Below are 26,797 nucleotides of genomic sequence, written 5' to 3'. Positions count from 1 at the left end.
GGGAGTACGAGGTGGAGAGATGGGAGAGAAAGCAAAGCCAAGCATTTGTGCACTATGGCGAGAGGTACTAGAGACACTACAGTGGGTAGAACTGAGGAGCCTGCACAACCACCTGTGGTCATGGTGATGTCTGTGTCCACGGGCGTCTGTGCTGATGGCTGTAGCATTCGTGTTGGCACCAAAGACCATCTGGATGTCTGTGGTCTGGGCTGCTGAGACCATTTTGAACGCCTGAGACCATACTGACACTGGGGCCCAATAGGGGTGGGGCAAATTGATCTGAGTGGCTTGTACTGCCACCTGAAATCATAGTGACATCCTAGCCCAGGCTGCCACTGAGGGCCATGTCTGGGTCTTTGGTCCTGCTGCAGTTGGGTCTGTGTCAATAACCATGGCTCAAGTTACCATCAAAGGCCATGGGGATATCCCTGGTCTGGGTTGGTGCCTAAGGCAGTAGACATTACAACACTGTGTATGAGCTATCCCTGCCCCTTTTCTGGGCAGCATGGAAGAGCTGGCTCTGCTAATGTTGGTGCTGGAGAGCTGACCACAATGAACTGAGTGAGGAAGAATTGGCCCTATCCCTCACTGGCTATGGCATTCAGGAGAGTGGCTCCCCTGGGCAGCATAGTAGCGCCAAGGGCTCCAAGAGCCAGAGTACAGGAGAGCTGGTCCCACCCCTCTCACCTGGGCAAAGCAGGAGAGCTGACTCTGGTGGTACAGGCACAGGAAAGTTGGCAGACTGACCAACTCAGCTACTACTCAGGCCCAGATCCAGGGCTTTGAGTTGGACCACCCCAATATCTACCTCACCCACAAACCTCTGATGTGTGTGAAATGGCTGCCCCTACAGATCCAAAGCTACAGGATTTCTGTGACACAGGACAACAATAGAATATTCAAGAGGAGTCCCAGTGAGGATCCAGCATTGATGGTATAGCAGAAACCAGAGGTTTCGAACCAGACCAATGACTCATTGCAAAGAACATTTCCAAGTAAAGTTGTTTCTGCAAAAGAATGTACTGTGTGACTCATCATGACACACAGCAGCTTCCACAGTGAGATGGGTGTTTGTTTGTTTGTTTTCTTTTGGGGCAAAGGGCAGAAATGAAGGGATAGGGAGATGAGTGGGATTGGAGTACATGATGTGAAATTCACAAAGAATCAATAAAAAGTTTTTTAAAATGAGACCTTTTCTAAAACGTTTTCCGTGAACTCTCATTAAACTAAAATCACTCCCAAGAGATAATTGCCAGAGGATGAAGGGCTATTAACATGTAGGTTAAAGACTGCTTAGAAGTAAGCTAAGGCAAATAAACACCCTGGAAGTTCTACGATTTCAAGCCCAATTCAATAAAGGAGCTGTAGCTGAGTTGCTAAGCTTAAAATAATTGCCTCATGAATAGTAGTCATATTGAATTGATTATAACTGAAGAGCATTAAGGTTTGTGTTTTATATTTAGTTTACATATATGCTCTTCACTGAGGAAGCTGAGGAATGAATTTAGTAAGTTGATTATCTGAAAGAATAATTGTGTTACGTGGATACAAGGGGAGAAAACAGTTCTTAGCCTCTGAAAACTCTTGGCTGCACAAGTTGGGAAGAAAAACGGTATTGTGTTTTTGCGGCAGGGTGTTGTGTGTCCCAGGCTGGAACTTGCTATGCAGCTGAGGATGATTTTGAAGTCTTTTAATTGCTTGTTTTTGTTTGTTGTTTGAGACATGATCTCACTATGTAGTACTGTCCAACCTGTAAATCAATATATAGGTCAGGCTGGCCTTGAACTTGTGCTCATGTCTCTGCTTCCCAGCTCTGGGATTATTGATAGGGCACATTCCATCCCCAGTTTGTGTAGTGCTGGCAATCAAACTGAGGACTTTGTGCATGCTAGACAAACACTCTACCAACTGAGCTGTATCCCCACCTCTTGGGAGGAAAACTTAAATGTTACGGTCTGAATGATTTATGGCCTCTTTACATTCTTATGTTGAAATCTACCCTTCAAGGTGATGACACTGAGGAGGAGAAGCTGTTGGGAAGTAATTAGGTCATGAGAGTAGATGCTTTCTCCTTTTGGAAGGACGATATGTAGCCTAGGCTGTTCTCAAACTCGCTGTGTAGCCAAGGATGGTCTTGAACACTTCTCCTCCTCCTACTTCCCAAATATTATAATTACAGAAGCATGACACCATGCCCGACCAAGGTAGCCTCTTTCTAAATGGGATGAGTGCTCTTACAACAGAGAACAGCTATCTCTTACCCCATGTGAGAACACACTAAAAACACATGGCATAGGAATAGGAAACAGCCCTTACCTGACAGAATGCCTACATTTTTTGACTACCTACCTCCAGGCTTTGAGAAATAAATTCCATTGTTTATAAGCCATACAGTTTATAGTACTTTGTGAAGAGTAGCTGAATCAGATGACACAGTTAATATACTTGAAATAATAATATTGTAACAGAGTGACTAATTACAGATGCCTCTGAATTCAGAATGGGAGACAATAGATGAGTGAACTTTCTGTGATTTTAAAGAATCATTAAAAGCTGGATGTTAGCAAGGCATAGTGACTCATACCTGTAATCCTAGCACTTGGAAGGCTGAAGCAGGAAGGTTGCTTCCTGGACTATACAGTGAGACACCCCTTTGTTTCAACAACAGGTAATAATGCAAACCTGTTGACCCACATGAGATCGATGGAGGATGGCTTTAGCATAGTCTTCAAGGCTAGCTTCCTGGGCAACATATGAAACACATTTCAAAATGTCAATGTCAAGATGGTTGCAAGGCTGTTACCTGCTGTAGGCTTAGAAAGGCCCACCTCAAGTCAGGCCCAGCGTCCTCTCACTTCCTGTTGCCTATAGATATGGATACAGAACTCTCAGATACCATTCCAGCATCATGTCTGCCTGCTTACTCCCAAGCTTCTTGGCCATGGCAATAATGTACTAAACCTCTGAACTGTAAGCCAGTCCCAACTAAATGTTTTCTTTTATAAGATTTGCCATAGACAGCGAACCGGCGGTGTAAGGCGTCTGCCTGCAGAGGGCGTGGGTCCCTCTGCGCTCTCTCTCTACCCCGCCTGTTCGAATCCCGCTCGATCCCGCGCGTCTCCTCCCACCTCTCGTGGGGGTTTATAAAAAAAATAAGAAAGAAAAGAATAGAAAATTAATTAAAGATAAGTTAAGAAAAGATTAAGATTTGCGATAGAACATTGACTAATACAGAAGTTAGTACCAGGAGTGGGGTATTGCTGTGATAGAACTGGGCATGCTTTTCTTTGGAGGAATATAGACTTTGAAACTTTGTATTGTGAACGAAGTTGAATGCTTTATGTAGGACTCAGTGGGCCATGTTAGTAGAGCATGAAAGTCAGCGGTGCTGAGAGTGATCTGACCTGGGGGGGCCAGCTCAAGAAGTTTCAGAAGAGAATATTAGTAAGTGACTAAGAGAGTGTTCTTGTGATATTTTGGTAAAGAATGTGGCTATTTTCTGCTCTTGTCCAAAAAATTGGCCTGAGGCTGAAGTGAAGAGTTTTAGATTAACAGCATTGGGAAAGAAGATTTCAAAACAGCCTAGTGTTGACTGTATTGCTTGGTTTTTAGGGGCCATGCTTATGCAGATCTATAATAAAAAGGAGCAAGATGAGCAAGGAAAAATACAAAGTATACAGTTTGAGGAGAAAGGAGGCAACAGGAGGTGTAAAGGAGCTTAGTCTTGTGCTCAAGAAGATAAAGAAAAGCCTGATGCTAAACAGAATAAAGGAAGTGGTGACCTCAGAGTAAGACCTCACCCAGCTAAGCTTCTAACCTGTAAAAAGGAATTAAAAAAATTTAGGGCCTGGTTTGGTGGTGTATGACTTTATTCCCAGAAGTCAGGAGACAGAGGCAGGCAGATCTCTGGGCCAGCCTGGTCTAAAGTTCCAGGTAAAGCCACACTTAGGCAGTGAAGGAAAATGTCAGAAAAACAAAGCTAGTAAAAAAATGTATTTGAACATTGAACAGCCATGTTTCAGCCCCAGCAAGCAGTAGGACTTGGCAGCTTCAGGTTCTAACTTTAGAGTCAAAGATACAAGAAAGGGGCTGTAAAATCTCCCTCCCAGGCTAAGGAAAGCTGCTGAAGCCAGACAGGTGTCAGGGATGCCCCTGCATGGAGGCCCAGTGAGGCTATTGAGTGAAGCTGTGAAGGTGAAGCCTGGATTGCCTTGGAGCCCCCAAGATGTTAGAGATTTCAGAATTGTGGGAAACCTGTCAAGGAGAGTTGCTAACAGGGAGTGGAACCAGCCCACAAGACAGAGAAGCGTGTTGCAGTCAACAGAGCTGAAAGGAGATGAAGATCTGAAGATTGGTCACTAGACATGGAGATGCAGAGTTTGGAGTTTGCCTTGTTTTTTTTGGTTTTTTTTTTTTTTTTTTTTTTTTTTTTTTTTTTTTTTTTTTTTTTTTTTTTTTTTTGTCTTGCTTTGGTCCAGCATTTTCTCACTAAGCTCCCTTTCCTCCTGCTTGGAATGGTAATATATATTCTGTACACTGGAAGTGTGATCTGTTTTTTTTTTTTTTAAATTTTGATTTTACACAGTTAAGAGATTGCCATGACTCTAAGAAGAGACTTTGGACTTTTAAACAGTGTTGAGACTGTTATGGACTATGAGGACTTTTGAAGTTGGACTGAATGCATTTCTGTATTATGATAAGGCTAAGTGGAATGTAGTGGTTTGAATAAGAATGATTCCCATAGGCTCATAGATTTGAATGCTTGGTTACTAGGGAGTGGCACTGTTAAGAGGTGTGGCCTTGTTTGAGGAAATGTATCACTGGGGATGGGCTTTGAGGTTTCAAATCCTCAAGCCAGGCCCAGTTTTTTCTCTTTCTGCTGGCTGCTGATCCAAACATAGAACTTTCAGCAACCTCTCCAGCAACCATGTCTGCCACGATTCTCACCATGATGATAATGAACTAAACCTCTGAAACTGTAAACTAGCCCCAATTAAATGCTTTCCTTTATAAGAGCTGCTGTGGGCATGCTGTTTCTTCACAGCAATAAAGCATTTACTAAGACAGCCATCAAATGTTCAGTGATGCTGGCAGAAACCAGAAGCCAGGATGGAGGCACTAAATAGAGCCTTTTCCCAAACATCCAGCAGGTAACAACCTTGCTAGGCATATCTCTGCTCAAGGCCAGTCTAGTACACATAGCAAGTTCCAGGGCAGCCAGGAATACATAGAGAAAACCTCATGTCTCAAAAGAAAAATTGTACTGTAGGGCTAGAGAGATAGCTCAGTGTTTATATGCACACACTGTTCTTGTAGAGGACCTAGCTTGATTCTTAGCATCCACATCAGGCAGCTCACAACTGCCTGTAGCTCCAGTCTAAGGGCTCTGCTGCCTGTAACTCCAGTCTAATGGATCTGATGCCTTCTTCTGGGCACTACATGCACATGGTATACATACAGACCAATAGGCACATATACAATTGTATTGATTTAGAGCATTTGTTGTCAGACTTGAAGACCTGAGTTCAATCCCCAGAAACCACATAGTAGATACAGAACAGACTCTTGAAAATGGTTTGGTTTTTTTATATTATTGAGTTATATAAGTCTTGTAAGGTTTGTGTGTGTGTGTGTGTGTGTAACATTTTAACATCTCTCCAGCTGAGGATACTTAATAGTAGTAGACATATACAAGATAGAAAATAATTTAAACAAAAAATTTAAATCAGCTGCTATACTACCAAACTTTTTTTTTTTTTTTAGGTTTTTCGAGACAGGGTTTCTCTGTGTAGTCCTGGCTGTCCTGGAACTCACTCTGTAAACCAGGCTGGCCTCGAACTCAGAAATCCGCCTGCCTCTGCCTCCCAAGTGCTGGGATTAAAGGTGTACACCACCACTGCCTGGCTACTACCAAACTTTTATTGGCATGGATTGACACCTTCTCTAAAACTATAAGGGGTTTGGCAAAGTGGTTCATCAGGTGAAGACACCTGCTGCCAAGTCTGACAAATTGAGTTCATTTTCTAAGACTTACGATGAAGGAGGGAGAGAACTGGTTACTACAAATTGTCATCTGACTTCTGCAAGCAAACACACACACACACACACACACCTCACAAAACAAATAAAATGTAATAAAATATAAAAAGCTAAATAATGAGGGATACAGTTTTCCAAATAGCCTTTGTTATGATAAGATTTTCCTAGAAAGACAAAATCTTGGCTTAAGAAAATGTTACTCCAGATTTCCTTGTAGAAATTGGAATTGTGACAGGTTGGCATGTTTTATGCTAATCAGAGGTTAAAGCTGAGATTGACGCTTAAGATTTTACATTCAGGAGGCAATTGTGTTAGGGACCCCCAACAGAATGGAAGGCAGTATTCTAACATAGCCCTGCCTGTCCTGGAACTCATTCTGCAGACCAGCCTGGCCTTGAAGTCATGGAAATTCACCTGCCTTTGACTTCTGAGTGTTGGGATTAAAGGTGTCCAATCCCCAACCCACACAAACACACAGCAGGCCCTTAAGAGAGAAATGTTCTTTAGTGATGTAATTACTAACAAAGTGCCCATTCTCTCATAATAACAGCTCACCCTATCTCCTTAACCAACTCTAATGAAACTCATAGATCAGAAAAATGCCTCGGCAGATAAGGAGATACTTCCCACCCAGACTGACTATCCAAGTTTGATCTCCAAGACCCACATCATAGAAGGAGAGAACTGACTCCTGAAACTTACCCTCTGACCTACCTGTACATAAGCACAGAAACACACACACACACACACACACACACACACACACAGAGTCATTTTTTAAAGTCTTTAAAGTTAAAATAAGTTTGGTGAGCTTATTAGATCACCAAAAAGATTAAAGACATGAAAGCAGGAGGAGGACTTGGTGTGAAAAAGAAGGAAATCAGAGGGAATGAGGCAGAGGGTACAGGAGAGGGTTATAAAAAGATATAATCGAAATATGTACATGAAGCTGGGTTGTGGTGGCACATGCCTTTAATCCTAGCACTCAGAAGTCAGAGGCAGGAGGATCTTTGTGTTTTTGAGGCTAGCCTCGTCTACAAATCGAGTTCCAGGACAGCCAGAGCTGTTCCACAAAGAAACCTTGTCTCAAACAAACAAACAAAAAACAAAACAAGAAAGTACATGTATGGAAATGTCATAATTAAATCCAGTATTCTATATATGTTAATAAAACAATGCTTACAATTTTATTAATCAGTTGCTGCTCAAATGCACAGAAAATGTTTTTTGATTAATACAAACAATAAATTCGGTTTTTGCTGTATTTGTTTGACTAGCTTAGAATCTAACATTCTGCAAAAAGACACCAACAAAAATAGAAATACTCAGTAAAATATTTTTGTGTGTACTCTGTATAATAGAAGCAATAATTGTATAACATTAAATCTCCATAAACATTATAGATACAAAAGTTCAATATTTTCCCAGTAGCACCAACCTGATATTACCTAGATTACCATCATTCTTTCATTCACTAAAATATAAATGGCAGGCCAAGTGGGACCCAGGGTTCTATAGATACTGGAAAGAATGAACCAGGAAGCATAACTACTACTCACCCCAAGTACAACCCAGCTAAGAAGGTGAGAGAAGTCATTACGGGTTCTGGAAGATTATTGGAGGGTAGGATAGAAGATAAGGGTCAATTACCCAGATTGTTATTTACCCTGCCTGAGTGTGTGCACGCGCGCGCGCGCGCGCGCGCATTGAGATGGAGTCCCATTAGGTAGACAGGCTGATCTCCAACTCCGGATCCTCCTGCCTCAGTCACCAGAGCGCTGGAATTATAGATATGAGTCACCACGTCCTGCCGGGGACTGGGATCTTAAAATGGTTTAAGCATCTGCATGACAGTTTAAAAATATGGTACAGACGCTGTGGGAAATGACCTCAGCGTGCTGTCTCCCTTCTCCAAAGCTACGTTATTGTTTAGGTTGGGTTGGGCGACATCCTTTCTGGAAGATAGGCTCCTGCTCTGCGGCTCACGCTCTAACTGGCTGTTGGGGGCTGCACGGTGCAAGAGAGGTTGCTTCACTATTACGGCGGGCGGGCACGCACCCTGACGCGCCCCCGATCCCTCCGAACTCACTGGTGCGCGCCCGGGACCGCGCGCCTCCGAGCTCTATGGGCGCTCCCGTCGCGCAGCGCGGTTCAGTTGACCTGCGGGCGCCAGACGCTGCGCTCCGGCGGGCGCAGCCGCGGCGGCGCGGGCCTCCTTAGCTGACACTCCCCCTGCGCGCCCCTCCCCCGCCGCGGCGGAATCCCGCCCGCCTGCCCGCGCGCGAGCTCGAGGCCGCTTCCCCGGTACCAGCGTCTAGAAGGATCCCGGCTGCGGCGATTGCGCGGCCATGGACGCGCCGGGGTCGTTCTAGGGTCGCGGCGGAGACCGCAGTCCGAGCGGCGCGGTGGCCTCCTCCGCGAGGGAAGCCTGCGACGCTTCTCAGAGAGGCTTCTCATCGGTTCACGCCGGAGAGCCTCCTCCGCGAACCCTAGCGACGGCCGCACGGGCAGCGCGGCGGGATGAGCGGTAGCGGCGCGGCGCCGGGCCCGGGCTCGGGGTCCTCCTCAGCCGCCTGTCGCTTCGCGCACTACTTCGTGCTGTGCGGGATCGATGCGGACAGCGGGCTGGAGCCCGACGAGCTGGCGGGTAAGGCCGGGCTGGCTGCGGAGGCGCTAGGGAGGCGAGGTGCGGGCTCCAGACAAAAAGTCGGCTGCAGTAGCCGCGCTCGGGCTAGACGGGCACTCGTGGGCGACATAATGACATTGTTGTTAATTCCGCGCTCTGGCTAAGCCCCTGGGTGCTGGGTCCGCGTAACCGGCGCGGGCCCCCAGAAGGCCGGACCCCTCCGCTGCTCGCGGGCGGCTCATGGCGCGCGGGACCGGGCTGTGCAGTGGTTCGTGAAGTTTGGCCCTGGCGGCCGATGCGGTGGTTGGCAGCTCCGTGAAGGAGTCGGGACCGCGGGGCGACGACGAGGTCCGTTCGGGCGGGAGGCCCAGCGGGATCGACCCCGACCGCTCTGGGTCGGCGCCACCCCTCCCCCCTGGTTCTGCGCTGACGAGCGAGTCACCCTTTGGAATCCCGTGGATTTGGCAGTGCCATTGCCGCGAGCTAGCGAGGACCTTTGGACGCTTGGGTTGCGGCCTGATGCTTTGTTGATACCCCTGCCGGGTTCCTGAGTTGACGTAGTTGGACAATCCTCCCCAAGAGGGGCGCGCCGTGAGTCACCGCCGAGGTGTCACTGGAGGAGCATGGCCCCCATTTGACGGGTTTGGTGACGCAGTGCGGGACTGAGCTGGGGAACGTACCCCGGGAACCCGGGCAGTTGAAGGATGATAGGGACGGGGGAATGCGAAATGTAGAGAGCAGGCCGGAGAAATGACTGACTGAAATTTTCACTCTGCTTTCCTCCATGGGATCTGAATTGAGGGTTTTTTTTTTTTTTTTTTTTTTTTTTTTTTAAAAAGGGTGAGACACTTAACACCTACCACCTGAACTTTATTTGTGTCAGTGCTAAACACTTAGGTCATAGCCTTTCAGAGCACCTTCTTTGGAATATAGCATCCCTAGTTGATTGCACTAGTATAGATTTTTCTCTCTTCCTTTGAGAGAGGACTGGGAAGAATGTATTAAATAATAAATGATAGTAAACAAAACGGATCAGTCTTTATTAATACAGTCTCACGTCTTAACTGAGCATCTTATTATTAAGTCAGCTTCACAGCAAAATGTTTTCAACCAAAACTAAGTATATTTTTAGAGGAATAATGAAATACCAAGTTTCTCTTGTATGTGTAATTATGTAATCATACAGTTTCTTCAGCTAAGATTTCATGTACATGTTAAGAATGGCTTTGTTAAGGGACATGAAGCTGGGAGGGGGGCGGTGTCTGCAGAGTAATTTTGGAGATTTTTTCCTGGGCTGGTAAAAGAATTATCTTTCTAGGACTCCTCCTTTAAACAACTAGGATTTCTTGGGTCTTATATGGCAGGTGAATGATGAAAGAAAAAAAGCCTGTATTTGTCCTTTCTTTGTCTACTAACACCAGAACACCACCTTTTAAAAAGTGCGTTCTGGACTCTTCAAAAATCACCCTTTATTTTCACCTCAGTCTGCATGAAGTGGTATCTCCTATTGTTTTGATTGTCCTTATTGTATTCCTACTGAGGAAAGAAAGTTGTTGGGTCAGAGGGGCACTCAGTGAGAGTATGTACTACTCTTGATAAGGACCCAAATTTGATTCTCAGCACCCACATATTAGGTGACTTATAAGCACTTATAGCTCTAGTTCTAAAGGAACTGACAAGCCTGAGGGCACTTTCTCTAATACACACACACACACACACACTCTTAAAGATAATAAAAATCTGGAAAAATATTCTGTGCTACTAATATAGTGAAAAAATTATTTTTAATTTTTTTTCAGATTTATCTTACGTGTATGAAATTTGTGTGCACTCCGTGCATGTCTGGTGCCTTCAGCGTTTAGAAGAGGGTGGAGGGTGTTGGATGTTCTGGAACTAGAGTTAGAGGTGGTTGTGACCCCTGAGTACTAGGAATTTACAGATTTAAGGCTTAGGAATCACACAACTATTTGGCAAGTGTTTTATTTTCTTAGCTAATTTCTCTTCACTTTAACTTAACCTTTAAGGAAATTTGAGCTGCTGGGATAACAAGATAAGATTTAAAAAAAAAAAAAAGTTTCCTATCTCCTGTCTTAAGTGTATCCTTTTTCTGAATAAATAAACTTTCCTATGTGCTTTCATACTTGGCTTAACTTTTTTGTGCAATTGTTCACAAAAACAATGACTGTGATCTCACAGTTTTTAAAAAAACATAGACATTGGTACCCCTGAGGTGATTATGTCAACATTATTTTGTTTGGGATTTCCCACTCCTGTCGGTATTTACTTCTTCATTGGTTCATTGACAGCTGTGTCTCCAACCTTGAAAGTTTGTGTGCCAGAATGAAACATCTTTTTAGTGGAAACATCAACAGGTCTTACTTATTGTGAATCATTTGTAAACCATCTTGTTCCTGGTGGAAGGGACGAGTGGGAGACAGTGAAGAAGGGGCATATGGATAGAAATTGGTAGAAAACAAATTACGATACCCACTTGTCACTCCACGGATCTCTTTTGTTGATATTGACAATTCTTTTGTATTTTAGCTTGGAACACATTTTGCAGTTAGAGGATGACAGATGTGCAGAAATACCTAGACAAGTTTTCTGGACCTAGGATTTCTTGTGATCCCTTCTATTTTTTTTTTTTTTGTTGTTGTTTACTAAGATGTTAAATTTCTCCTCTGTGTGTGTGTGTGTGTGTGTGTGTGTGTGTGTGTGTGCGCGTACACGCGTGTGTGTCTGTAAGGTGTATATGCATGGGTGTACATGGGTGTACACAGAGACCAGAAAGTATTGGTTTCCCTGGAGCTAGAATTACATGCAGTTTTGAGATGCCCAGTATGAGTGCTGGAAATCAAACTAGGGTTTTCCAGAAGAGCAAAAAGTGCTCCTAACTGGTAAGCCATCTCTCCAATCATGACTACTTTTAGCCAAATAAATTTTTACACAACTCTGAGAATATAGGTATACAAACCAAACATTTGCTGAAAAATCATAAGAAACTTTTCTAAAAATAGTTCTTTGATATAACACAGTTTTATCATCTACCAAGAATGAAAATACATTTGCATATGAATGAGACAAATATATGGCCTTATTTTTTGTAAAGAATTAAATTTTGGCAGAATATTTGATACTGCAGGAGATGGCATCATCGATGTTTTTCTGAATTGATTGCTATTTTGATTTTGTAATTGTCAGTGATGAGAATGCTACTCTGCATGACAAAAGTACATTAAGAATCATTTCAGAAATGATACATTTTGTCTTAATTTTAATAAAGAATTTCTTTCATATGTTTTTGTTTGTTTTAAGTCAGAGTCATATGATATAGACCAGGCTGGTTTGGAACTTGCAGAAGCCTCTGATTCCTGAATACTAGGAATAAAGATTTGAGCCAGACTAGACATGCTGGTTTATGCTTTTAATCCCATCACTCAGGAAGTATATTATAGCAGGTGACTGGATCTCTTGAGTTCTACCCAGAGCTACATTGTGAAACTCTATCTCAAATTAAAAAAAAAAAAATTGTTTTTTTTTTTTTAAAGGAGCTTGGACCACCTGGCCATTTCATGATTTTCTAAAATGAAATTTAAATAGCAACTCAAATAGTGATTTTTTAAAAAATATTTATCTTTATTTTATGTATATGAATCTACATGTATATGTACCACATGTACATCTGATGCCTGTGGAGACCAGAAGAGGGTATTAGATCCCTTGGAGCTAGAGTTAGGATGGTTGTGAACCTCCATGTGGATGCTGGATATTGAACTTGGGTTTGATAAAAAACAGCAAGTACTTTTAATCACCGACCCATCTCTCTAGTTCCAAGACAACAATTTTTAAAATTAAGTACACTTATGCAATATAATCAAAAATATGTTAATCTGGTAATTTCACACTGAGGAATGATAATAGAAGATACTAAAAATAATCTTTCCTTCCTTCCTTTCTCTTTCTTTCTTCCTTTCTTCCTTTCTTTCTTTTTCTTTTTTCCTTCTTTTTTGATGCAAGGTGGCCTTGAACTTGTTTTGTAGGACCTTGAGCTTCAGGTCCTCCTGCCTCTACATACCAAGTATTAAGATTGCAGGTCTATATTACCAAATACATCTTAGTCCTCTTTGTCTTTCAGTCCTGGGACTTGAACCCATAGTCTCCTGCATACTAAGTACTGAGCTACACCTCTAGCCCTCTTTTACTTTGAAGTGTTTTTAATTTAATTTAATTTAATTTAATTTTATGCGTGTGAATGTTTTGCCTGCATGCATGTTTATGCACTACATGTGAGCCTAGTGCCCAAGGAGGTCAGAAGATGGCATTTTGATCCCCTGAAACTGGAGTGCCTCATGGGTGCTGGGAATCAAATCTGAGTCCTTTGGAAGAGCAATCGGTGCTCTTAACCATGTCTCAGTGTTCCTCCCCAACCCATCCCACCCACACACCAACTTTTTGAGATACTACATAGCCAGGCTATCCTGAAACTCACAGAGTTCTTCCTTTGCTGGGATCAAAGGTGTTCGCCACCATGACCAGACCCAGCTCTATTTTTTTACTTTCGGTTTTGAGACAGGAACTCATAAATTGACCAGGCTAGGCTGGAATTCACTTGGTAACCCAGCTAGGTCTTAAATTTGTGATCTTACTGACTCAGCCTCCTGAGTAGCTGGATTACAGGCATGTACCACCAGGCTCAGAAAACTTCAAATGCACAGTAAAAACTATAATTCATTCGTGAGTGTGTGTGTGTGTGTGTGTGTAATGACTATGATCCAAGTTGTTAGAGACAGCATTCATTAGTGTCTGGTGACAAGATGTCTTGTGCATTGCAAAAATGTTGTCATGTTCAAAACCAAGACTACAATGATACTATTATACAGTAGACCCAGGACCACTTCAATTCTTTATGCATTTGGTTTTGTAAATTAATTTTTAGTTGTTGCATGCCCATAATCCTTTTAGTGTTTACTCCATCTTTGTGACCCCCTCCCCACATTTTATGTGACTTTCGATAGGGCTATGACTTAAAATTTAAGTAGCAGAGCTCTGTAGAATAACCAAAGATGTAATTGCCTGCCAAAGGAGCTCGGAGTACATTGTAAAGTCTCCTGCAGAATTGTGAAGCCTCTTTATTGAAAGTGTTATACAATTATGTTTGCTTTTGAAATTAAATCTCACTCAAGCAGGAATAAAAGTTTAGTGCTTTCTGAATGTGGACGTAAGGCCATTAAATAGACATATCTTGTTGAATCATTAGCAGATAGATGCCTTAAAATGCAATGTCTATTGACATGTATACGCACATTAAGAATTTATTTCTGTGCCTTATGGAACTCGTTAGATCAGGTGGGGCTGGAGAGATGGCTCAGTGGTTAAGAGCACTGACTGCTCTTCCAGAGGTCCTGAGTTCAATTCCCAGCAACCACATGGTGGCTCACAACCATCTGTAATGGGGATCTGATGCCCTCTTCTGGTGTGTCTGAAGACAGCTACAGTGTACTCACATACATGAAATAAATAAATAAATCTTAAAAAAAAAAAAAGAAAGAAAGAAAGAAAAGATCAAGTGACAGGTGACAGCTTCTACTTGAAAGTCTTTGAAGGGACACCTGAAGAACTAGTGTATGTTTGAGAGATTTTTCAAGTACAGGTGAAAAGGAATTTTAATTTTCTTGCTCTTATTAATAAAGTCTTAATATTAAAAGTTTCCATATGTGATTTATTGCTTTTGTAAATCCAACTGACCAGCCTTTAACACCTCTGAAATAATAATAAGATAGTCTACTTTCTAGTGTGAAAACTACTTTTCACTCCATTCCCCTGCTCCCTGACCTTTGTCCTTTAACCTTGCTGCTTTGTAATGAGATTATGGGCCTTTGAATTTCTCTCCAGTCTGCTCAGGTTTCCTTGCACAACATAAAGCTTTTTAGGCTTCCTTAAAAAGCTGTTTTTAAAAATGAAGAAACAACTCAGATTTAAGTGTGGATATGAGTTTTATAAACAATTGTTCTTTAAAAAGTTTTTTCTTCCTTAATGTCCAAAGTAGATATTTAATTATATTTTTAATAGTAACTTTAATTTGTTTTATTTATGTATGACTTAATATACCTTCCCTCTTTGTGAATAAAATGTTCTTGGAAACTTTCATAAAATAAAATTGCCTGTTTAAGGAGAGGCTAAAAATTAGAGCTTTCTTGGGTAAGGAGCTAAGGAGAAACTCTGCACTGCTGATTTTCATAGTTGTCCCTTTAGACATGGGAACTTGGCATCTAGATTGAAAGGTATATAATACATGACCAGTAAATTGCTTATGGTCAAAGAAAATCACTGTTATAATCTTTCTATAATGAGCGAGTTGGACTTTATCTAAATTCTCAAAAATAGAGGAAGAAAAAAAAATAAAGGAATTGAAAAAGATGAACTTGTTAGTAATAACATATTAGTTGTTATTTGTTGGTTATTAATAAGCTGCTTTTTGGGGAAAGGGTAAAATTAGTGGCGGATGCCTGATGACCTGAGTTCCATCCCCTAGAGATGAAAGGTGAGAACCGACTCCACAGAGTTGTGCTCTGGCCATCACAGGTGCTGCATCATCATCATCTACACACACACACACACACACACACACACACACACTCTTAATAGTCATAAAAGAGTTTCAACTTAGCAGGAAAAGCACCTGCTTCCAAGCCTGATGACCTGAGACCCACATTATAGAAGGAGAGAACTGAACCAAGTCTGGAAAGCTATCCTCTGACCTCCACAAATGCCTTGGCATTGGTGTTCTTTCAAATCAATAAATGTAGTAAATAGAAATTTAAAAGAGTGAGAGTTTGAAGATTTTTTTTGCATTCTATCTCAGGTTTATAATACATGAAAACTGAGCATCTGTTTGTTTCAGTTATTCATTTATTCATTTAGAGGGTCTCATGTATCTGATACTGGCCTCAAAACTCATTGAATAGCTAAGGAGATGACTTTGAAGTCCTGATCCTCTTGCTTCTCAAATGCTGGGACTACAAGAGTATGCCACCGTACCCGGTATATCTCAGTAATTTTAATAGAAATTTCTGAGGACTGTCTGTTTTAAATAGCGCCTGAAAGATTTATAAAACAAAGCTTTTAGACTTTAGTTCTCATGGTACTTTATTATTTTACCAAGAATAAAGGTAAATACAGTGGTTGGTTTGAAATAACAAAGGGCAGTAAGTGCTTTGTTATTTTTAAGGAATTGTGAGCTTTCTATTTGAACAGTAATATATACTCTGATCTAAAACTGGAGTGTATATAAGACTGCTTTAAGGAAATAACCACCACCTGTTATTCCACAGAGACAGACTGTAAAATAAAAATAGAGCTTCTCATTTCCGGTTTTTAACTGGAAGCCAGAGTGACCACATGATTGTTGCTAAATGAGCTGAGCATTATTTAAAAAAAAAAAAACCTGAGTAATATTTTTAAGTTATTTTTTAAAGATTTTATGCCTGTGCATATTAAATATGAAGTATCGTCCTGCTCAAGTCCTTCTACCCTCTGAACTTTTTTTTTTTGTCCTTCACTATTAGTCACCTTTGTTCCTCTGTTAACTTCTATGTTCTTTCATTTCTTTCTTTCATTTTGTTTTGTTTTGTTTTTTGAGATATTGTCTTTCTATGTAGCCTTGGCTGTTCTGAAACTTCCTCTATAGATCTGGGACTCAGTTCCACCTACTGTGCTCTCTGGAGTGTAGGTGCTAAAGTCATGCATACCACACCTGGCCCATTACTTCTATCTTCATGTGAGATAAAGAAGCTGCTTTAAGTATCTACGTGAAAATCTAGGAATGAAAAATGAGAGAAAACAGCCGATGTTTGTCTTTCTGAAATTGGCATAATTTACTTAATTATAATAGTTTCTCGTTGCATCAGCAAAATATTTTATCCAAATTGTTTCTATTTAATTTGGCATGTGATATTTGTAAATATCTCAACATATAGTCGTTGATTCACAGAATAAGTAGATAAATAAAATTCTCTTTCGGTTGTTTATTGTCAGAGAAATCCAAACCCTGGTGCTTGCAATATATATATTTTTTTCCTTTCAGAATCCCTCCATACCATCAGTAATTAAAGTACAATAGGAAAAGAAAGAATGATTTCAAATCTTGGGAGCATAGCACTTAAATAATCTACTCTTTAGTTGTTGTTGTTGTTGTTGTTCTCCTATAATGGAAAAAAGAAAGGAAAACACTAACAACAAATTGAATGGGAAGACACCAATGCTTAGTAAGCAGAAGAGGCAACTCAATGATAAGATAAACTGGATCCCTGTCCTGCTGGAGTGTGAGACTTCTCTGTGGTCAGCAAAATCACAATGTGTTCAGAGGTTACAAGAATCTTGTGAGGAAAACGTGACTGTCTTCTTCCTTACAGGATGCTTTAGACAATATTTGAGGAGGCTCAACCCTCCAGCATTTCCTTTCCTAAGTCTCAAGATAAGGTTATACAAACATTCCGTGTGCTGGGTGCTGTCTCTAAAATGTCTGCAGCTTCCTTTTACATATAGCAGTAATAGTAGGAACAGAGATGTTCTTTTTGATTATTGTTTTGATTGTTTTGCTTTTTTTTTTTATTGTTGGTGCTTTCAGAATTCTCAGGCCCTATTGCTATAAAGAAGTTCTGATTTCTGACCCTTTTTGAGAATGACTTTCTTCCTAAAATACAATATAAGTTTCAAGTGAAACAACACCACCAAAAACCAAACAAAACCTCACAAATTTGTATGCTAGCCTAGAAATTTAACTTAAAGACATTCAAAGTAACTGAAAAATTTAAAAGATTCATTTGTTGTAATAAACTTAGGCAAAGATAAATGTTTATAACTTTCAATTAACCTCTCAGCTTAGAAAATTAATAGAATTTTTTTTTTTTTTTTTTTTTTTTTTTTTTGGTTTTTCAAGACAGTGTTTCTCTGTGTAGTCCTGGCTGTCCTGGAACTCACTCTGTAGACCAGGCTGGCCTCAAACTCAGAAATCCGCCTGCCTCTGCCTCCCAAGTGCTGGGATTAAAGGCGTGTGCCACCACCGCCCGGCAATTAATAGAATTTTTAAAAATTATTTTATCTATTTAATGTGTATAGGTATTTTGCCTGCATGTATGCCTGCACAACACTCGGATGCTTGATACCCTGGAACTGCAGTTACAAATAATTGTGACATGCCGTGTGGGTGCTGGGAATAGAATCTGGGTCTTCTGGAAGAGTAGCCAGTGCCCACAACCACTGAGCCATCTCTCTAGCACTGGAGTGGTGTTGGTTTTTTATTTTATTTATTTTATTTATTTTTTTGAAGGCAGCTCCCACTTTGTAGCCCTAGCTAGCCTGGAACTCATTCTGTATACCAGATTAATCTCATAGAGCACTAGAATTAAGTACCGTCACCGTCACACCTGACAGAATGTGGCTTGTGTCGGTCGGTAAAGTCGTGCCTTCTAAGGTTTGTTGGCTTACTTATTTATTTTGAATAAATGAGACACAACTCCTAGAAGAAAAAAAATACATTAACAAAGAGAACTGGACAGAAATAGTTTTCAGTCCTTAGAGGGCTGGAGGTAGGTAGGAGGCTCAAGAAATCAAGATCAGTCTCTCCTACTGAGTGATTTTGAAGCCATACTGTAAATGTGAGACACTGTGTCAAAAGAAGCAAACTAGAGAGGATGGGGGAGGCAAAGAGAAAATGAACACAGAGTGGTTAGGTTCTATTTAGAGAGGTTGTATTTGCATTTTTTCTCTGAGATTAACTCCATGTGACAGGTTTTGGGTTTGGGCATTGTAGATACAGTGGTTTGTATCAGGGAGGAAGTTTGAGATGGTGCATATTGGGGTCTTTTGGCTTTGTGATACTCCTAATACACAGACATATTTAATTTTTTTCCTCAATAATATTTTTTCTTCCTTTATATCGGGGAGAATTAGAGCCATTTTCTCCACATTTGTCTTGATAGTATTGGTTATCTGTGTTCATTTACATATATATGAAAGCAAGTGATAGGCCTAGAATTTGATGCTCCAAGAAATAAGACTCAGACTCAAAATATATTTACAAATACCTTGGTCATATAGTTAGGCTCTTCTCTGACCAGATATAACTTAAAATATCCCATTCATTCTAGCCTACAGTCTGCCATATGGCTGCTTACCTGTGCTCAGGTACCATGCATCCATCTTGTCACATCTTTCTGTCAACTCTCTTGCTTCTCTCCCAGAATTCTTTTTCCTCCTGGATGTCCCACCTCTATTTCCTGTGTAAGCCATAGGCCATTGGCTTTTTCATTGGAAGGTGATGTATTCATATAATACACAAGATAGTCTCTCTACATTTGCTTTTTTAAAGGTTTATTTATTTTATGTGTATATGTGTTTTGCCTGCATATATGTATGTGTAACATGTGTGTTGTGCTTAGTGCCCAAGGAGGGTATTGGGTCCTCTGTAACCGTTTTAAGCTGTTAGTTACATAGGCGCTGGGAATGGAGGAACATGGGTTGTCTATAATCCAGGAACACTTACCTCTCCAGACCCTAGAATTTTATTTTAATTAAAAACTTTTTTTGTTTATTTTGTTTTTCAAGACAGGGTTTCTCTGTGTAGCACTGGCTGTCCTGGAACTCACTCTGTAGACCAGGCTGGCCTCGAACTCAGAAATCCACCTGCCTCTGCCTCCCAAGTGCTGGGATTAAAGGCGTGTGCCACCACTGCCCAGCAATTAAAAACTTTTTTTTTGTTTTGTTTTGAGATTGAGTCTCACTGTGTAGCTCCAGCTAGCCTGACACTTTCTATATAGACCAGACTGATCTTGAACCCACAGAAATCTGCTTGCCTCTGCTATCAGAGTGTTAGGATTAAAGGCAAGTATCACCACGCCTGGTGAGAATTTGATTTTAAAGTTCAGACCCAAATGATTTCTGTTTTTTTTCCCTACTGTCATACCTACCTTTATAAATACAAATCATACATCTTTTTTGTTTGTTTGTTTGTTTGTTTGTTTTCGAGACAGGGTTTCTCTGTATAGCCCGGGCTGTCCTGGAACTCACTCTGTAGACCAGGCTGGCCTCGAACTCAGAAATCCACCTGCCTCTGCCTCCTAAGTGCTGGGATTAAAGGCGTGCGCCACCACAGCCTGGCCAAATCATACATCTTAATTTTTATTTCTCCCCCCTTCTTTCCTTTTTTGTTAAGGAAACAAAGAATATATATACACACACAACTACATAGTCTATTTGTAGTTTAAGTCTGTTTTGAAGATGAGTATAATGATGCTATAATTAAAATTATTGAAGCTACTTAGTATAAACTGAGACTTATTTTTTAATTAAAAGTGTGTTAATTATCAATTAGAAAATAATTTGTTTTCTTCTGCAAAGCTTCAGTTTGTGTTAAAGTGCACAGTTGTTTTATGGCAGAGCTTAAAATAGTTTGTTTGAAATGCATCCAAGTTCTGTATCCATAAGTCAGGAAACCCTGTGTCCTTTAATGTTGAGTTTATATAACATGCCTGTCCATAACCAGTTCAAATGGTGTCAGATTCCTGTACTGACAGGTCTAATTCTTTGATGATCTGGAACTACTGTAGAAGAATGTCTGCGAATCTATGTGGAAGAATTTGATTAAATAGCTGCTGTGCTTGATAATGCAGGTATAGTGCATGGAGCTCATTAGAATATAATTGTTCCAAAAAAGTTAGCAAGGACAGCAAAAATATTCTATTATGATAGTTGATTGAGTATAAAGTACCTCAGGTACTTTCATGGGATTAAAAGTGTTCTTATAGACATCCAAAAGTAGGTCCTAAGGTTGAAACACTTTACTGACAGTGTGTGTGTGTGTGTGTGTGTGTGTGTGTGTGTGTGTGTAGTTGTAGTTGTGTGGTTGTGCTTATTGAGGTCAGAGGATAACTTTCTGGACTTAATTCTTTCCTTCCACCATATGTTCCTAAGGAATTGAATTCAGACTGTTGAACTTGGCAGCCCAGGCTTGATGGTATATGACTGTAATCTCAGCACTCAGGAGACTAAAGCAGGAAGATTTTGAGTTCCTGACTGGCCTGGGCTGCACAGTAACTTAAACAAGCATGTGCTACATACATATCAGGGACTTTGTATCAATAAAACAAAGTGGAACAAATTTTATACCTGTCTCTAGCCACTTAGTTATTTCCTTCAGAACTGGTTATCACATTCTTGGTTATTGTCTCTACTGCCATGTCTATTTCTGTATACTGTGACATATTAATCTTAAATGTATCCTCCTAGCTTTGAGACTTTTTCCCCCAGAAAGACAGTTTTTATTTCTAAAATTTGTCATAAACTTTTAGTGGATGACAGTAGCCATCTCTACACTTTGACCAGGTAGTCAGCAAACAGTCTAGCCATCAGCAGACTAGCCAGAGAGGTACACTGGGGTGCCTCTGCCTTGCAGCTGGTGCCAACAACTTCTTGCTTCAGTTCATCTACAGTGATCTTGGGAGGCAGGTCCCAGATCTTGATAATGGAGCCTATGGCAGAGCAGAGCCAGTAGTGATTGGGGCTGAAGCACATGGTGACAGTGTAACCTGGCACCCTTGCCTCCAGAAGCACAGAGGGTTCATCTGGAGAGACTGTCTGGACCTTTTTTTTTTTTTTTTTAAACTGAGTTTCATATAACCCAGGCTGGCCTTGAACTCTATATAGTTAAAGATCCTTAGTTTTATGCAGTACTGGTGAGTGGACCCAAGGCTTTGTGCATGCTAGGCAAGTGCTTTACCACCTGATAGTCACAGCTCTGCATCTAATGTTTCTAAAGTTAGGTTAACATGTAGATTTTAAGAAATCAACCAATCACTGAAAGTGGATTATTCCATTTTTTAAATTTAGAAATCTTAGGATTTTTTTGAATACCTGTGTTATGAGTAAACTCGTCATCTAGATGTGGTTGTATATGTCTATAACCTCAGTACTCAGAGGATGATGGATTGATTGGAGTTCAAGGCCAGCCTGGGCTAGAGAGTAAAACATTCTCTTAACCCCCCCCCCCCCAAAAAAAAAAACCATTAAACAAACAAACTTGTCAATAGGGCTGCTTTATTGAGATTACTCCAGAATTTAGCGCTCTCAATTATAGGTCAGTAGTAGAGCTTGTATGTAGCATGAGTGACGTGTGGGGTTCAATCCTGAGCATCAGACCAAACAAAAACCCCCAAATAACAAACATATACTGGGCTGGAGAGATGGCTCAGCAGTTATGAGCACTGACTGTCCTTCCAGAGGTCCTGAGTTCAATTCCCAGTAACCACATGGTGGCTCACAACCGTCTGTAATGGGATCTTATGCTCTCTTCTGGTGTGTCTGAAGACAGCTACAGTGTACACATATACATAAAATAAATAGTTCCTTAAAAAATATTCTAAAAATTAAAAAAAAAAAAAAAAAAAAAAAAAAAAAAAAAAAAAAAACAAGCATGTACCTCGGGCCAGGCACCAAGGAATACCAAGGAGTAATGGCTGGGTGATTCTAACTCAGTCTCTTATGAGACTACAGTCAGACATTTGCAAGAGTCATCATCATCTCCAGACCTGCCTCTGGCTGTAGTATCTGCTTCCAGCCTCTGGTTTTGGGCATTAAGGTTCTTATCACATAGGCCTTTATGTAGGTTCCTGGTACATAGTAATGACATGACTGCTGGCTTCTGCTAGATTCTCCCATGATATTAATCAAAATAGTTTATAACTAGTCTTGAAAGTATATAACATCATTTATTTTTTATGGTATTGGTTGCTTAGACCAGCCAGAAACTAGTACTTTCTGATTTAAGATTCTTAGGCTTCAGCGATTGTTTTCAGTAGATTAAACCAAAGCTATATTTGTTTGTGGGATAGTGAAGCAATGTATATGTCAAAGAAATGATACAAAATTATACAAAGTTACTGTCTTTAAAATTGCAGCATGGCAGGGTTTAAGAGTATAGGTTGCCTTAGGATGTTACTTAAAATCATTTTTAACTAATGTAAATAGTACTGTTTCCTCTTGTCAGACACTTGTGTTTAGAACAGTGCCTAGCACATAGTAAATGCTCAGTTATTATTTGTTATTACTAAAGGAAATTAAGAACACTGGTGAATTTAGTTGCTTTTGTAGGATAGAGTATAGCAAGAGATTGAAAAGGTAGGTAGGAACCAGTGTGTCCTGGAGATTGAGAAGGTAGGAACCAGTGTGTCCTGGGGATTGTAAAGGTAGGAACCAGTGTGTCCTGGGGATTGAGAAGGTAGGAACCAGTATGTCCTGGGGAAGAGTAGTTTTTGCTTCAGATGACTAAGCAGAATTGATGTGCATTTATACAGCTGCTGTCCTTGGCAATTGATGTTTATTTTAAACTACTTTGTAGTCATTGGACTTTCTTTTATTATTTATTTATTTAGGTTTTTCAAAACAGAGTTTCTTTATGTAGCCCTCTCTGTCCTAGAACTCTCCCAGGCTGGTCTCAAACTCAGAGATTCACCTGCCTCTGCCTCTTGAGTACTGGGATTAAAGGCTTGTACCACCATCACCAAGCTTTAATTAACCTTTCTCCTTCCTTTCTTTCTTATTCTTCTCTCATACCTTTCCCAGTATGCCCCCCCTCCTCACCTTCAGATCCACTACTCCTCCATTTCTCCTCAAAATAAGAATAGGCCTCCCAGGGAAATCAACTGAACACGGCATGACAAGTTACAGTAAGACTAGGCACAAACCCTTGGCATCAAGGCTGAAGAGGCTACCCAGTAGGAGGGAAAGGGTCCCAAGAGCAGGCAAAGTAGACACACACCCTCCTCCAACTGTTAGAGCCAGAGAAGCCTAGAGATTCTTGTCTATTTTTGCTTTTGTATAAACATTTGGATTCTCAGGTTTTGAAAAGCAGTTAGGCATATATGGTTTGCTTTGTTTTGTTTTTAGTTTATAATGATCTTACTTGAAATAAAAGTGATGATAGTATTTGTCTTTAAAAATGTAAAGGAGAAAGAAAAACATAGGGTATTAATAGGGAAAAAACTGAAAAGTGCTTGATAATTATGTAAGGAAAACATTTGGCTTTGGTCAGAAATTTAGTTTCTAGTCAGCTGCCGGTAAACCTACCTGACATACTTTTTTATTATTCTGAAATATTCATGAGCTTCCACAGTCCCTGCCTTGTTTCCATTACATTCTTACATGCTCTTGTTCCAGGGCTGCTGAGGATTCGAGGTAGGTTGTCCTTGCTTTGTTTTCATGCTGCTTCTGATACAATCGATAAAAAGTAGACACTCAAGGAAAAGTTTGGCTGTCCTAATTTCTCTTGGCAAACTAAGCCGTGGAACAAACTAAATAGCATAGTTTTAAGAATGGGAAAAAAATGACCAAAATAATCTCATAGTTTATTATGCTTTAAGGTTCATAGAATACTTAAACATCTCTGAATGAATCTCTTCTGATTGTTAAATAACATTCCTCTTCACTTTGTATACAAGATGTTCCCTAGAACTACAAGAAAAAAATAAATAATGATACATCTGGTCCTCAAGGGGTACACCTATGATTTAAAATATACATACTTTTTATCTGTGGACAATTAGCTATTTATATTTGTCACTTAGACTTCTGGGGAATAAGTGGCCAGGTGTATTAATTTATTTCCAATTACTTTTAGATGTTTTAAATGTTTTTATTTATGTGTCTCTATGTGGGTATTGTACATGGGTGCAAGTGTCCATGGAGACCAGAAGTGGGTGTCAGATCCCTGGAGCCGATGTCATAGGTAGTTGTGAGCTGAACTCAAATCAACTCAAATTTTCTAGAAGAATAATATAGGACCTTAGCCACTGAGCTCTCTCTCCAGCCCTCTGTCTTTTCACCTTCTTACCCAGAGGCCATTTAAAATAAAGTTTAGCATAATGATTGTAAATGTGGATCCTGGAGATGGAATACCTGAGATCAGATTTTAGTTCTGTCATTTTCAAATTTTGTATTCTAAAATGTTGAATTAATTAATGAAATTTTAATGTGTGGGGGTATTTTGCCTGTAGGTATACATGTGTATCATTTATCTGCCTGATGCCTGCAGAAGCCAGAATCGAGCACAGAACCCCTGTAACAGGAGTTACACATGGTTGTGAGCTGTCATGTGGTGCTGAGAATTGAACTTGGGCCCTGTTCTCACTGTAGCTGTCTTTACCCAAGAGGTAGCCTACAGGGTGTGGTGGTTAATTCTTTTGTGTTACTGTGCCATTTTGGGGTAGACAGGATGAATGTGATAAAGCCAGTAATTCAGGGCTTAACTCCTTGTTGTGTGTGGGTTTGTTGTTTTCTCATTGCACCAGAGTATGACATAGATTTCTGGAGCCCCAGATACGAGCTGGGCAGAGGTTCTGTGATTGTAATCACTCGCTGATAGCGCTAGGGATGTAAATTGAACTTCTGTTGTGTTCTCACCACTCAGTTTATTGTTTTAGTATTTTAATGAGTACATTTTAGAGTTTCCATTTTGTATGGAATTATATCTTCTTCAAATGCTGTAATCAACATCACTTAAAACTTGAATAAAATATTGAAACTCAAAGTGAAACATAGAGATCAATAGCGGAAGAAACTTGAGGTTGCATCTGGTCTTCACACATGTACATTCGTGCATCCACACACACACATAGCCACACAAATAAATTATTTTTATAATAAGTTCCCAAGTTAATATATAAATAAGATTGGGCAGAAAAAAGGTTCATTTGAAAAACTTGATTTTTAAATGTATTTCCTTATTTTTACTCTTTATTTAGTGTGTGGTGAGAGGTCCAAGCCATGGTGTGTAAGTCAACTTGTACATGCACATTTGTTGCAGTTACTGACTTTTCCAGTCATTTAATGGGAAATTAGGTGAGCAAGCACAAATCAACAGAGAGCCCCTAGATCTGGTTGAACTTTAGGGGATCTTAATGGCCTAGAAGTTGCTAAATGACGTACATTAAAGTAACAGTACTGAAAGATTGACTGAGTATTTTATTCTCATTCAAGATATATCACAAAATGATATAGGCTGAACTCAGCAGGTGAGTAAGGGAGAAAAAACACAAAACTTTTTTAATTTTTGAGGAATTTTGACTTTAATAAAGGGGTTGAGGACTTCTTTGCTTTTTGAGATAGGGCCTTGCTGTGGATCCCAGGCTGGCCTCCGATTCATCACCCTCTGCCTTAGCCTCCTAGGTACAGAGATTTTAAGAGTGTAATAATACCATACGTAGGTTCTTTAAGCACACTCTGTAGACACTGCTGCTTGTGTTTATCTACTCTGGGTCTGGTTAAGCAGGTCCTCTGTCTCTGGTACTTCAGAGTCATCCTACAGAAAATCTGTGCTATTTGAACTTACAGGATAACCAGGAAAGTCCGTGCAGCTTTCTAACTTCAGACAGTAGCTCAGTAGCTATGCATATAGATTTATTAATAACTTTCCCGTTTGTGACCTTCTAAAGTTAGAAACACATCCTGGCTAGTCCCCTGTATTCAGAAAGAAGTGCAGTGGATCTGTTTTCTCCTAATATCTCCTTCCAAGTTATTTTCATACAAGTGTCATAAGCAAAAACTCTTCACATAGATTTTTACACAACTTTGTCTTAATCTATTTCCTGAACAGCTCTGTTACTGAGCCTTGATCTAAGGTTTTTGGCACAGGTTTAATGCTGATTATTCCTCAAACAATGTTAGGACAATAAAGAATAAACAAAACTGATTTGTACACAGTCCAGCTACAGTTGTTGAAGCTCTGGCACATGAAAGATCATATATTATTTACCAAGATGAGGTTAAATTAGCATAGCATGAACAGGAGAAAAGAAAGGGGAAAGTGAGGTAGAGAGGAGCAGGCTGTACCAGTCAATTATGATGTAGCAGAGTTATTAAATAATGTATCTGAATCTAATGGGATAGAAAGGTTGAGAGGATACTTTATTCAGGTGATCTTATGTCACCTTGGAATGAGAAGATAATATATAGTCCTGAAGACATAACCAAAAGTCACATGGAAGATGTTTGCTAATTATCCTAGTAAAAATGACACCTTTTAATAATACTTCAACATGCAGAGATGATATTTTATATACTCTTCTTTACCTGTTATGTTTT

The 26,797-nt window shown here is 40.3% G+C and overlaps 1 protein-coding gene across 4 annotated transcripts in view; it reads left to right on the top strand.

The window, feature by feature from the left end:
* The first annotated feature begins 8,000 nt into the window (after positions 1–8,000).
* Dennd5b (DENN domain containing 5B) overlaps positions 8,001–26,797 on the top strand; it is a 127,442-nt gene continuing 108,645 nt past the window's right edge. For 3 of the 4 annotated variants that reach the window (XM_034511622.2, XM_034511621.2, XM_076940923.1), the window contains exon 1: positions 8,001–8,686. In XM_034511622.2, coding sequence (XP_034367513.1) covers positions 8,560–8,686 — 127 coding nt within the window. In that variant the 5' untranslated portion in view covers positions 8,001–8,559. The remainder of the gene's footprint in view (positions 8,687–26,797) is intronic. The other variant, XM_076940924.1, reaches the window with a different exon arrangement.

This window comes from Arvicanthis niloticus, chromosome 9, assembly GCF_011762505.2.
Source record: "Arvicanthis niloticus isolate mArvNil1 chromosome 9, mArvNil1.pat.X, whole genome shotgun sequence".
Lineage (NCBI taxonomy): Eukaryota > Metazoa > Chordata > Mammalia > Rodentia > Muridae > Arvicanthis > Arvicanthis niloticus.
The sequence above is the reverse complement of the archived record's forward strand: the minus strand, read 5'-3'. Positions and strand labels throughout refer to the sequence as shown.